This window comes from Nelumbo lutea, chromosome 1 (assembly GCF_056320005.1).
Source record: "Nelumbo lutea isolate HS-2025 chromosome 1, American lotus-T2T, whole genome shotgun sequence".
NCBI classification, from domain to species: domain Eukaryota; kingdom Viridiplantae; phylum Streptophyta; class Magnoliopsida; order Proteales; family Nelumbonaceae; genus Nelumbo; species Nelumbo lutea.
Genome location: NC_142684.1, coordinates 81,850,799 through 81,864,212, shown reverse-complemented (window position 1 = coordinate 81,864,212; position 13,414 = coordinate 81,850,799). Strand labels below are relative to the sequence as shown.

General features: G+C 36.7%; 1 protein-coding gene and 1 pseudogene across 2 annotated transcripts; one reads left to right on the top strand and one right to left on the bottom strand.

Moving 5' to 3' along the window:
- Nucleotides 1–2,798: 2,798 nt before the first annotated feature.
- LOC148875706 (putative beta-1,3-galactosyltransferase 14) lies at nucleotides 2,799–8,829 on the bottom strand. Of its 2 annotated transcripts, XM_088967893.1 has the most exons (9): nucleotides 8,646–8,785; nucleotides 7,998–8,453; nucleotides 7,435–7,587; nucleotides 7,251–7,333; nucleotides 7,055–7,154; nucleotides 6,776–6,889; nucleotides 4,685–4,827; nucleotides 3,111–3,216; nucleotides 2,799–2,933 (listed from the first exon to the last, which is right to left on the bottom strand). In XM_088967893.1, the coding sequence occupies exons 2-8, from the start codon at nucleotides 8,351–8,353 to the stop codon at nucleotides 3,131–3,133; spliced, it is 1,035 nt and encodes a 344-aa protein (XP_088824019.1). In that variant the 5' UTR covers nucleotides 8,354–8,453; nucleotides 8,646–8,785; the 3' UTR covers nucleotides 2,799–2,933; nucleotides 3,111–3,130. The 2 variants fall into 2 exon arrangements, with proteins under 2 accessions (XP_088824019.1, XP_088817492.1); XM_088961366.1 differs by having other exon boundaries at nucleotides 7,998–8,829.
- Nucleotides 8,830–9,728: 899 nt separating this feature from the next.
- LOC148875705 (cytochrome P450 94B3 pseudogene) lies at nucleotides 9,729–11,270 on the top strand (annotated as a pseudogene).
- The last annotated feature ends 2,144 nt before the right edge of the window (nucleotides 11,271–13,414 follow it).

Sequence of the window (13,414 nt, the reverse complement as noted above, 5' to 3'; positions counted from 1 at the left end):
ACCACACATGGGATTACCTGTAAGTGACACACTAGTGAAGCCAATGCATTCTTACTTACAGGAGTAGCTTTATAAGTCTACCTGCGCACAACAAACAAGGAGACCAGATCTGTAAATCACATAGGGTGCCTCACACCGACCTCACACGTACATCCTACCATGCATTGAGAACATCTCCCACATTTATAAGTTATTATTCATGGGAAATGTTCCCAATGCACGGTGGGATATGCCTGTGAAATGGTGAAGTGCCCGTGTGAGGAGCAGATCCTCTCTGAAACAAGGTTATATTTCATAACTTGCACCCCAACCCATCAGACATCATAAATAAAGCCAAAATATATTATCAACAACTCTCAACAGAATCTCAGCCCAATATCATAATCAATGATAGGCATGACAATGGAAAATTTCAATTAATCATTGATGGGTCTTATGACTTGACTTCAGGACGTACAGGAAGGAGTTTCATCATCAAAATTCTCAATGAAGGAACCATTTCTGCAAGAGGAAACTCAGGTTAGGCCAGGATATTTTGCGACTCTCTCCAACTAGTTAATTTTTTGTAGAATGGCTTGAAGGCCAAACATTGGATTGAACGGCTACACTGGCCAAAATTATAGACTAATGTCTCTTTTGTCTTCAGAACCTCTGTACAGTTTTCTATTTCTTAATGCAGGTTGCTTCTTGCTTTTTTGCAAAATGAAAAAAAAAAAACTAGAGCATCAATTATTGTGTTGAAATTATTTTTTTTTTACATAATGTGGTGTTGCGTTCCAGTTTAAGGTTGGGGAGAAATGGGGATGCAATGGTGTCGCTTGAAAAGATGGGACAAGCTTTATTTAATTAGAGCCCCTGAATATTAGAGTTCGGCTTCAGTCATGGCAAAGCTTATTTGGGCAGCTTTAGTGCCTTGTTTTAAATCTCTGTACTTGTATACTTTATTTTATAGGGAGATATTCTCATTACAAGGTTGCAAAAGACTATTAAAATGATGTGGGTATAGATTTGTCCTGACAGAAGCCGAACTCTGAATATTATATACCTAATCATCGCTGTCCAATCCGTGGGAAACAGAAACCGGGGTTTCACAGATCATTCAGGAGAGTAACAGAGCTTGAAGCTATAACCCAGTCGAGCAATTTAGGCTGTGTTTGATTTGTATAGGTTTCCTACTTTTCTTTCAGACCAAAAACAACTAATTTTAAGAAATGGGATTATGGTGTCAAAGAGGCAGCTTGTTCACTCTCTCGAATGGCCAACAGGGAACCATTTTCTTGGCTCGATCTGCCCAACACCACCAAATTCAGTTCCCTTCTAATAATATTCAGCTTCGTTCTAGATTTAGGCTTCCTTTTCTGGTACCCTAGATACTACATTACTACTAGCTTCTTTTATTCTATTTTTGGAATTTTGTGGAAGATGATAATTTGTGATATTACTGAAACGAAATTGATGAATTGGTGAGTTGCATTAGCACCATTAATTTGATTTTAAATGCACAAAATTCTACTCTCTTAACATATGTTTAGCTACATCTTTTATTCTATTTTTGGAATAACAGAGCTTGAAGCTATTACCCAGTCGAGCAATTTAGGCTGTGTTTGATTTGTATAGGTTTCCTACTTTTCTTTCAGACCAAAAACAACTAATTTTAAGAAATGGGATTATGGTGTCAAAGAGGCAGCTTGTTCACTCTCTCGAATGGCCAACAGGGAACCATTTTCTTGGCTCGATCTGCCCAACACCACCAAATTCAGTTCCCTTCTAATAATATTCAGCTTCGTTCTAGATTTAGGCTTCCCTTTCTGGTACCCTAGATACTACATTACTACTAGCTTCTTTTATTCTATTTTTGGAATTTTGTGGAAGATGATAATTTGTGATATTACTGAAACGAAATTGATGAATTGGTGAGTTGCATTAGCACCATTAATTTGATTTTAAATGCACAAAATTCTACTCTCTTAACATATGTTTAGCTACATCTTTTATTCTATTTTTGGAATAACAGAGCTTGAAGCTATTATCCAGTCGAGCAATTTAGGCTGTGTTTGATTTGTATAGGTTTCCTACTTTTCTTTCAGACCAAAAACAACTAATTTTAAGAAATGGGATTATGGTGTCAAAGAGGCAGCTTGTTCACTCTCTCGAATGGCCCTCAGGGAACCATTTTCTTGGCTCGATCTGCCCAACACCACCAAATTCAGTTCCCTTCTAATAATATTCAGCTTCGTTCTAGATTTAGGCTTCCTTTTCTGGTACTCTAGATACTAAATTACTACTAGCTTCTTTTATTCTATTTTTGGAATTTTGTGGAAGATGATAATTTGTGATATTACTGAAACGAAATTGATGAATTGGTGAGTTGCATTAACACCATTAATTTGATTTTAAATGCACAAAATTCTACTCTCTTAACATATGTTTAGCAACATCCATGTGTTACTGAACAGTGAACATGGTCCTCCCAATGAGAAGCCACAAAATGTGATTTGAGTTTTATGATAATACCGAGTGTTCCATGTTCTTAGTGGCTTAGTGCCCGAATCACCATAGATGATAAAAATCTCGTCAATCAATTTCTGGTGGCTGGGCCAATGTTTTCTGTGCCTCTTTGTTCCATATAAAGATTAGTTCTTAGACCCAAATCCGGATCGACTAGTTAGCAGAGAAGCAACCCAGTTCCCAATACCCAGTTATGCAGCCAAAAGTGTGTAGTACCATCCCTTTTGCCAACAGCCTATTAATCCATGCACTTTGCAGTTTGGATCATTTCTCTAGATTGCAAGAACATAGGAGTAAGCAACAATGTTTTCTCCAATAAGCATGTAGATGGGAATGATACACATGTTTCATCAGACATTTCCAAGTCTTCATATTCTTAAGAATTCCACAGCTCGAAGAAGAGGCTATCACTATGCTGTAAAATGCTGCATTTTCAGTCAATTTCATCAGCCTTCCTCCCGTCCCCACTCCCCAAAAAATAAATAAAATGAGAAAAATGAAGTAAACATAAAGATAGAACTTGCAATTTCGATGTAGCAAATCATGTATAAAGGTAAATCAAGTGATTCTGCAGTTTGCAGAATAATCTGCTCTAGTTTTACCAGTAGTAGGAGTAAAGAGGCTACTTGTTGGAATCTAGCGTTGGACTTTTTGAGCAGCTCGCCAGTTCATGAAGTTCTAGTAACTTCTTTTCTGGATTGCAGAGCCCTGTATGATGAAAATGCTGTTAAAAGACTGGTGACTGTCCAAGTATGAATGAAATGAACTATAATTATGCTTAATTAATCCCATCAGGCAGTAAAAAATAAAAAAGGATTCCCGCTAAAAGCATCTTTGTTAACACTCTTCACTTAAGTGATGTTTGGCATCGATGCTGTTTTCTGAGACAACGGCACCATGTAGCCACCACACCAGAAAAAGCGGTGCTTCAAACAGTGCCCTCTTGTTTGGTACCGTTTTTCCAGAAAAAAATATTACTCCAGACCACGCCTTTGAAATAGGGTAAGTGTGGTCTGAAGCAACGCCAAATTCAATGTTTTCTGAAAAAAAAACGGCGCATTGCTGCCAGTGGGGCAATTATGTGGCATCATCTTGGACGTTGGATAATATATATCAATATTGAAAACATTGCTGCCAACACTGGTACCAAACAAAACCACCAGTGCTGTTTCTCAGAAAATGCCTATGTGACGGCACCGGTTCCAAACAAAAATTAAGTGCTTACAATTCCATATGCCCAGCACCGTTTTTATAAAAAAATGGTGCGAAATTCCCAGCACCGATGCCAAACACCTATTTAGATAACACATTCAGTTCATTTAGATAGTTTATGCAGATATCCGAACTAGATATTTGGAAATGATTTAATCTGTATCAGATTATAAAATGATCTCCATGAGAACTTTTTATTCTATTCTAGATTTCTCTATGATTTATGATCTCTTAAGTGGCCAAACTGGTGGAATCAACTGGACAGATTGAGGAATCTGGAGGAGACACTTGCCAAGTAGGTAATTTCTGTATAGTTGTATCCTGAACCTCCACAACTGAGTTTTATAGTCATCTTTGCCTACCGATCCACTAACTACCCCATCATGGGTTCAGCAAGTCATTTGGCATAAATAATTAAGACAAGTAAACCACTCTAAATTGAGGCATAAGTGGTATCCACAAGTTTAATTTCATATTTGAGGTTTGCCATAATTGTGTCAAATTTGGAATAGTTCAAATATGGTTATCCGTCAAATTAAGATATAGCCTAATTCAATCCAATAAATATCCAAATCAAATTCAGCATTAATATACATATATGAATCTATCCAATTACCCTTTATTTTCTCTAAAAGAATTATATTACAAGTTATTTCTTTATATGATAAGGGGTATGATGGAAAAGCAATTCGATCAAATCCAACTCAGATTCAGAGATTTGAATTAATTGGTTGAATTTGAATCACTACTTCCCCAATCAGATTTGTATTCAAATATAATTTGATCCGCTTTGAATTCACTCCTTTTACACCCCTAACTCTAAGAGTTGGACCGAATAACTTGTTGGTTTGTCTTTTAGCACTAAAACAAAGCAAATGTCATTTAGTTCAGCCACTTCAGCTGTTATCAAATAACCCCTAAGAGATCTCAACCTCTGAGAAACAGAATTACCATAAACACCAACCTGAACATGTGGGAATATCCCACACAGCAATGGATGATAGTGTGCATTTTGTTTCACATAATGCTTGATTGTGCTCATGGTTGACATTCATTGCAAGCATCCATGCACCAATTGTAACATCCTCATTGCTGAACATTCGGAAACTGTAATTCCACAAACAAAATGCACTAGTTCATAGAAGGTAGAGATATAGAACGATATAAGATATTGCACGCAGGTCAGAAACTTAATCATTTCTTTTCAAGAGATGTTTTACCCAGAGAACTAGAGATCAAATTTTGACCAACAGTCAACTCACCTATTGTCCATTTATACCTTTTTTTTTCTATGTTTCCAGTTTGTTAGGCTCCATTTTCTACTTGAGCCAGAACTCCCAGTTGACCCATCACTATTACTGAAAATACAGATAGGGATATACAAGTATGGCCTGCCACTGTTTTTCTCTTCCGGATCTGTAGACTAAATTCATGGCAATAATATGGACTTTGCAGTTCACAACACGATACAACATTGGCCATGCATATATTCCCAAAAGTCAAGAGTTTCCATTGTAGTTCATTTGTGGACTTGTATTCAGCAAGACATGAGGGAATGGTATGCTGAAGAAACAGCTTACCTTTCTAGAATATAATTGTATAAAATATTTACTATGAATTTACTCCTCAATGTTCTGATGTTTACTGAAAAGAGGAAATGAAAATGGACAATAACTTAGCATTTTCATTCAGGAGGATGTACTTTTTGCAATTAGAAAAATGAAAATATACACAACTTCTACAACGTTGGAATTAATACTAAAGATTTACTATTTCATAGACACAGGTTGCATATAATACTGTTCAAAATTGCAAAGGCATGACACAAGGCATCATGAATTAAATGTTTATCTTTGTCTCAGGAATTTAATCCTCATATTACCCCATCTATTTAAACAAAAATTAACTCAAATTGTAGAAAAATTAATGAAGTAATGAAAGATTAAAATGGAAACAGAGTTACAGACATATAGCATCAAAAGAGGGTTTTTTATCAATAATTGAAGAAATTTTAATGAGAAAGGAAAGAGAAGGAAGAGAAACAGTACAAGTTATATAAAAAACCTTCAGGAATAGCAAAAGCAAATAAACAGGACTTCACTACGCTCCATATACTAATGTAATAACTTAAAATGACATTTTAAGTTATAAAGGGATAAATAAAAGACATGTTTTTTTGTTTGTCTTGCCATGAGAAACTTATAGGATACAAGATAAATAGATAGTCTCAAACCTGCTAGTTAGCATAGGAGCAATATAACTACACTCATAACTCTTAATAGTAATAGGCTCTGTCAGAAACTCAGAATAGATGGAAAATTGAAGTTATAAAATAGTCATACCAACTGTGAACTAACCTATACATTTGGATTTGCTTCCTCAGAATATACTAGATTTACAAACCACAATAATGCACATGATGGCCAAAAATCTGGGGAATGAACTCACTTCTTTGATTGGCATTGAAGAACTCTCTTCCTATAATGGAAATAAAAATGAATTGATTATTAGGCCTATGAACATTTTCTATCTACAGTGCCCTGTTACCATTCTTTTTGATGTCTATAGTAGAAATCTGTAATTTTCAAGTAAAGGGCACTAGTTGAGGCAATCCACATGATTCAATTCATGCAATTGCAACTCCCAGAGAGAAAACTTGGTAAAAAAATTTCCAAATACATACTTTTCTGTTTGAATCCAAGCTTTAGTATCTAAAGTCCTTGTAGGAATAAGACGTAAGTGTGATAACAGTACTGAAAGGATTTAACCCTATTGTAGGAATGTATTATATCATCCACGATAACAATATCCATAATCCACAAAAACCTTATCAAGGTTTAACAAAAAACCAAATTATTAATAGAGTGAAAATGCAGTGGATTTTTTTTTTTCATAACAAAAATCAAGTACATAATATGTTAATTGAATTTGATAAAGAAATGCCACATATGACAACCACAAATAAATGTAGCAATATTTGTTTTCAAGAATAAGGAAAAGATAAAAGGAAAAATGATTACAAATAATGTTCCAATGCATTGAAGAAGACCCTTGCCTGTTATTTCTTAAAGCAGATAAGCTTGCTACCACATCTGCAGAAAGAGCATATATAGGACCATAAGCATGGAGAAAATACTCCTTTCCTAGCAAATAAGATAGAGGCTCATACCTGCAAAAACGCAAATGATCCAAACATTACATTGTTAAAAGGACTAAAAGCACAAAAACCAGGGATTTTTAAATGTAACTGTCTAACTGATCAAAAGTCACAGTTTTCTTTTTTTTTCTTTTTTTTTCTTTTTTTACTTTAAAGAAGTATAGCAGTACAACAAACCATTTGAGGTTGGGGTCAGTGAATACTGGGCCCTTCTTCATGCAACCAAGGTAAGTCTGAGGGTGAGAACGCTCCTTTGCCAAGAGTAGTGAAAGGCGATCTGGTTATCAAAGACATCAGGCCATGAATTTACAAATGCTGGAGAGAATGGAGAACATGATGACAATAAGATAAAGTAAGCTTCCAAGCATGCCACCTGGTCTCAAATATATATCATCATCAGCTTTAACATAGAATTCAGAGTCAAAAAGTGCATAAGCAGCTTTAAAGAAAGCTAACCTGTACCAGAGATACTATATATGAGTTGTGTGCCAAAAATAAGGAAGGAAAGGGGAAAAACATAACGAACTTAGTTTATTTAATCTATTTTTGATACAAACGTTTTGTAAGGAAGCTTGCTGTATTTCTCCTCAATATCTAAGAGCATGAAATCATCATACTCTGCGACCTCTTTTCTGAGCTCAGACATCTTTGATTGATCATTTGTTCTCCCTATGACAAAACGAAAGGCCAATCCAGTAGATTCTTCCAAACTGCAAAGAATTGGTACAATTCAAAAGGGAGAAAACAAGAAAAGAAATTATTAGACTATAGCTACAATTTTCTTGAGATCATACGTCTTTCTAATAATAATAATAAAAAAATTGTATAAACTAGAGCAAATCACACCAGTTACAGAACTCAAGAGAACTAATTCCTGAGCGACTAATGCTAACAAGTTCTCCACATAAAATGTATTCAGAAGATAGCAGGACTTTCATCAGCTGTAGATACCCTGTGATTACTACTTGGCTATGTCCTCCTTCTCCCGAGAATTGGAACGACTTCTTGCAAAATTTCTACTTTCTCAATTCAATTATAGAGTAAATCAAAACAAGAGAACAAGCATTCTCATATCTTAACAAAGAAATCAAAATTTACTAGGTATAGCTTAAGGAGTTACCGTTTAAGCCCTTGCTTATCAGCAGGCACCCAAGTCTTCCTCAACGACCTTCGCCTTCCAACGGATCCAAAACCAGTCTGAATTCCCACAAACCCCATCACCTTATATCTCTTCTGATCTCCATCAGAATCAACATGGTTCTGATCGCCAACATCGTTCCTTCTCTCCCAAACAACAGAAACAGATCTAGCTTCACCATTCCTACATTTATACCCAGAAGTGGGCTTCAGAATGGCGACCAATCCAAAAGCAAAGCCAGTGACTCCGATAAGAAGGCAGAAGACCAAAATCGAGGATCTCCGAGCATAAAAGAGCCCCGTTGGGCGGAGATAAAACGACTTGGAGGGCGAAGGCATGTCGCTAAGATTCGCTTCATAACCATAGCAAGACTAACATTTTCTTAGAGGACATCAGCGTTTGAAGGTAAAGGAGTAAGGCTTCTGGGTCGCAGAGGATCTGAAGTTTGTAGAAATGAATGCCGAAGAGCAATCATGGCGCGAAAATTAAAACAGAAGCAACTTTAGTTTTAATTTATAATGCAGTGATTTCCATGGGGGAGAGAGTAAGGGATAGGGGATCTGGCACTAGCACTGCACTAGCAGCAAAAGAAATTAATAAATAATAAAAAATAAAAGAATGTTGAAGAACCTATTCATTGATCTCAGAGTTATGTGCAGAAGAGAGGAGACCCCTGTCAAGTTTACAACTTTACACCGGAGAGAGAAGGCATGAGTCGACGAGTTGGGGCATCGGATAAATATTTTGCCACGACATTTTGCATATATTAGATAGATAATTGACCATCATCATTCATCAACATCTCAATGGATATGTCTATGGCGATATCACAAACAAGCTAATGATCAGAGGGTGCCAATTGCCAACTGGCAAATTAGTAAGGTATTTGATTTGGATCGCGATATCATAAACAAGTTAATGAATAATGACCAGAAGGTGCCAACTGCCAACTGGCAAGTTAGTAAGCAAGGTATTTGACTTGGATCGATTCCCGCCTTCCCCCGGGTTGGGCCGTTGGGGGTGGGGGACCGGGGGTTACGGGTATTAGGGGATGGGCTACCTGTTGTTGTGGAGCCCAATAAGGCCCAAAAATTTCATGTTTTGGTAGGTTGTCTTTTTTACGTGGGACTGGTTGTTGCTTCTTTATTTTATTTTATTTTTTGTTTAATGTATGATCTTTGATTTTGGGAAAAAAAACAAAAACTCTTACTCCCCAAAGTAGAGCTGTCAATTGGTTGGATGTATCCGATAAAGATAAATCAACAAAACCAATTATGTCGATTTTGGTTATATGGTTTGTGTCCTGATTAATAAATAAGTGGATTTGGGATTGGTTCTTATTATTTGCACTTAAAAAACACTTTGTTTTATCAACATCTAACAGTTTATTAACTAGAGTGTAATATAACTGAGTAATGATAAAACACTTTGTTTTATCATTTTTATTAAGATTATAACTGAGTAATATAAATTAACTAGAGTGTAGTTCTTTACCAAAAAATAAAGGGTGTAATTGAGATTCAAAGGTGATATACTTCATTTAGTAAAGAAATATCTTCAACTTTTGTGTTATTTAATTTGGTTTTTGTAAGAGAACCAGACTTTTTGGCTCTTTTGGCTCCCTTTTACATATTTGTGATGTAATGGAAGTGATTCAATTATTATGGTAGTGAAACTTAGGAAACAGTATCTTGCTGGTGATTCAAAACCACAATGCTTGAGACACCAGGCAGGTTTGTGATCAGAGAGAGAGAGGGGAAGGTCAGTGCTTTTTAATTTGGACTGTTTCAATGCTTTTAACCAGTTAACTGTTGCATAAACTGTAAAAATCATGAACTGTGCTATTCATTCACAATGGACACAAACCATTATTTGGACTGTTTCAGTGTTTTTTTAATTTGGTGTAAGTTCTTTGGCTCAGATAAAAAGGAGTATAAATATAAATATGTAAAGTGAAAAACTTTGTACTTTGTATGTAAATATTAGGGGTGCAACTTTATCAGGTTAGGGTTGAAATTTTATCAAAATTTTAATTGTAAACTGTTAATTTAGGCCAACCTGAGTTGCACTCCTAGTACATGTGGTGAAATTAAAATTAAAATGCAAGAGATGGGTGAAAGTTGTTATGGGTGCAAATAGTTTGGATCATCATCATCTGATCCAAATTGGAATCCAATCTTATTTCGCCGGATTCAGATATCTCCCGTCAAATGTTAATTGGATTGGATCAAAACAATAGGATCTGATTAAATATCAAATGGAATTCTGATTTGATCATATCTATATAGTTATCTAGTAGATAGTAGATAAGGGCAATTTTTTGCCTTTAATATCAATAAAAAATAATATTTTTATATAATAATCAAAGTGGGATAGTTTTTTGGGAAAATATCAAATAAGGGCAGTGGGTACTGTTACTCGTCTTCCTCTACCTTGGTATTCATTGGGTACTATGAAAGTCCTCCAGCGATGACCTACCAACCTACCCTCTAATTGGGTGTTTATCTCCTTCTACAAGAACCATTGCCATCTGTTAGACTGGTCCATGGACCTCCTTGCAGAGTCCCCGATGCAGACAATCATGGTACGCCGTTTTGGTGCAAGACGGACAGTCGTCACAGCGAACCCTTCACCGACATCCTAGGAGACTTGCTCGGCTACGGTATATTCAACATGGACGGGGAACTCTAGCGCGCCCAACATAAGTTAGCAAGCCATGAGTTCAGCACCAAGTCACTACAGGAGTTCATCGGAAAGTCGTTGGAGGAAGTAGTGAAAGATCGCTTGACGCCGGTACTTGCGTCTACAATGAAAACCGGCCAAGTAGTAGAGCTACAGGACTTGTTAAGGAGGTTCACCTTTGACACTGTGTGCATGGTGTCGCTGGGAATCAATCGTAGTTGCTTGGAGTCTTTGCTTCCCGTATCAGTTCTGGCCGGAGCTTTCGACATAGCCTCTGAGATAAGCGCCAGACGTGCATCTGCTCTCATCTTCGCCATCTAGAAGATTAAACTAGTGTTGTATCTTGGGTCCAAGCGGCGCCTCAAGTTCCCAGTGTTTCAATCCAGACCTAGGGTGTGCCTAGGGAAGGAGATGGCTTTTGTTCAGATGAAGTACATTATGGATTTGCTGCTAAAGCAGTTCAAGTTCAAATCAGTTGGATTGGAGGAGCCTGCTTTTGTTCCGCTCTTGACAGCACACATGGCAGGTGGATTGAAGGTCCTGGTCTGGCCAAGAGGTTGTCACTCGACTTAGAGTTATCGACGGCAAACGTTAACAAAGAAGCCACCCGAATACAGAGGAGGAAGACAAGCAACGATACCCAATGCCCTTATTTGATTTTTTCAAAAAAGCTATCTCATTCCGGTTATTATATGAAATTTGATATTTTTATTGATATTAGGGGCAAAAAGTTGCCCTTATCATCTGGAAACCCTTTATTTATTTATAAATATATTTATATTACATTTTTGTAATTTTTATATTATTTATTTTTTATTAAAAAAATGTATATATGATAAAAATAATTGAAAAAAATGCTTATATTTTTTGTTTTTCTTTAGTAGACGGTTATGTTTTTTTTTTCTTTTTAATAATTTGTTAAATTTTACAAAAATTAAATCAGATCAAATGAGATTTAGAAACATAGTTTTTAAAACCGAACCAGTCAAGGGTCCGGTTATCGGGTCAAACCGAATGGTCAAACCATTCTGACAAAAAAATAAATAAGAACGGTCAAGACCATTCGACCAAAATCAACAATTTTGGGGGAAATCCGGTTTTTGGGGAAAACAAAACCGATCGCCTGACTGGTTCCCATTTTTCTGGTCCAACCGTCTGGTCCGATCTGGTTTAAAAAACCATGTTCAGAAATATGACATCCTTAATGAATTCAAATTCAAATTGATCATTGTGAAATCCATCGAATCATCAAATCATGTGAAATATAAGATTTATATTATTAAATCAGATTTGGATATTACCCCATTTGAATCCGATCCAATCCATTTGCCCCTCTAGTGGTTGCAACATTGAAGAAAAAGAGTTAGCTTACCAGCAGGCTAGCTGGCATTTTCGAATGCAAATGGGGTTAAAAGAGTACAGTGTCAAGTTCGTTTGGTTTTACACTAATATGTGTACTCATTCTACTTGGTTGTGATGGGTCCAAACCATGGTTTTTAAAACCGAACCAGTGACTGAACCGGTCAGGGGTCTGGTTACCAGTTTGAATTGTCTAACCGTTTGACCCGAACGATTCAAATGATTAATTGGCTGATTCAGCGATTTGCTGACCAAAATCAACGGTTTTGAGAAAAAAAAGCAGTTCTGGGGAAAAACGGAATCGACCAATTCCCAATTTTTTCAGTCCAACCATCTAATCCATCCAGTTTTGAAAACCATGGCCCAAACCTCACTACAAGTTTTAGTGTTGCTTGTTTTGAGTGTGAAAAAAGAGAGAACAAAAGCAAAATATGTACAACTCTTTTGTGCTTTTAGTAGGTACATCCAACAAAAAATTTTGTAATTATATTGGGAAACCAAATCTCCACGTTTACTAGATGTATTTGGATAGTAGTTTCCCAGATTTCTTTGGGAACTTGTAATTAGTAATTTCCCGAATCTCTCCTAAATTCAGGCGTAGGAAATTGTATATATATAGGATGTACCTTGTATAATAAAATACAACAAATTCCACAAAGTTCTTTCATGGTATCAGAGCGAGAAATGGGAGCGAGAGGTCTATGTTCTAAGACCTCTGGAGATCAGTAGCGGCAGCAACATTGCTTGGCTTAGGCAAAAGACAGACTTTGCACTCCGATTCCAGCTCGGCACTTCGTCTTCCGTAGTTCTCACTAGGCGCTCCCAGAAACCAGAATCCAAACTCAAGACTTCCATCAAAAATAAAAAGAAGAGAAATTCCATTGCTCGTCTCATTATTCAGAGCAAGAGCAGACCGGACTCCAGACAGAGATCGAGATCGAGAATCCTCCGATTTTCGTAGTTCAGACAAGAACTTTGTAGAGTTCTTCGGATTCTCTTCTTTTTTCCTTCGAAGTGGAACATAAACTCTTCTTCTCCTCTACAGTCTCTTCCGAGGCGTTCTTCTTTCTGATTTGATCGGAGGAAAATTTGCTTGTTGTGTCTCCGAAACCTCCTTCCACAGTCTTCGATTTTTGTCTTTACCGAAGGATCGGAACAGTGCGCAACAGTGTGCACCAGCGATTCAAAAGGCGTCTCGACAGTTTTTTTTTTCATTATGTTAGGCGGAGGAGAATATAGCAGAAAAGGCGCAGGGAAAGACATGGCCGTCTTCTTGCCATACTACTTGCATCCGTCTGACAATCCTGGAATGATCGTCTCACCTGTTTAGTTAAAAGGTGAGAACTATGAGGAATGGG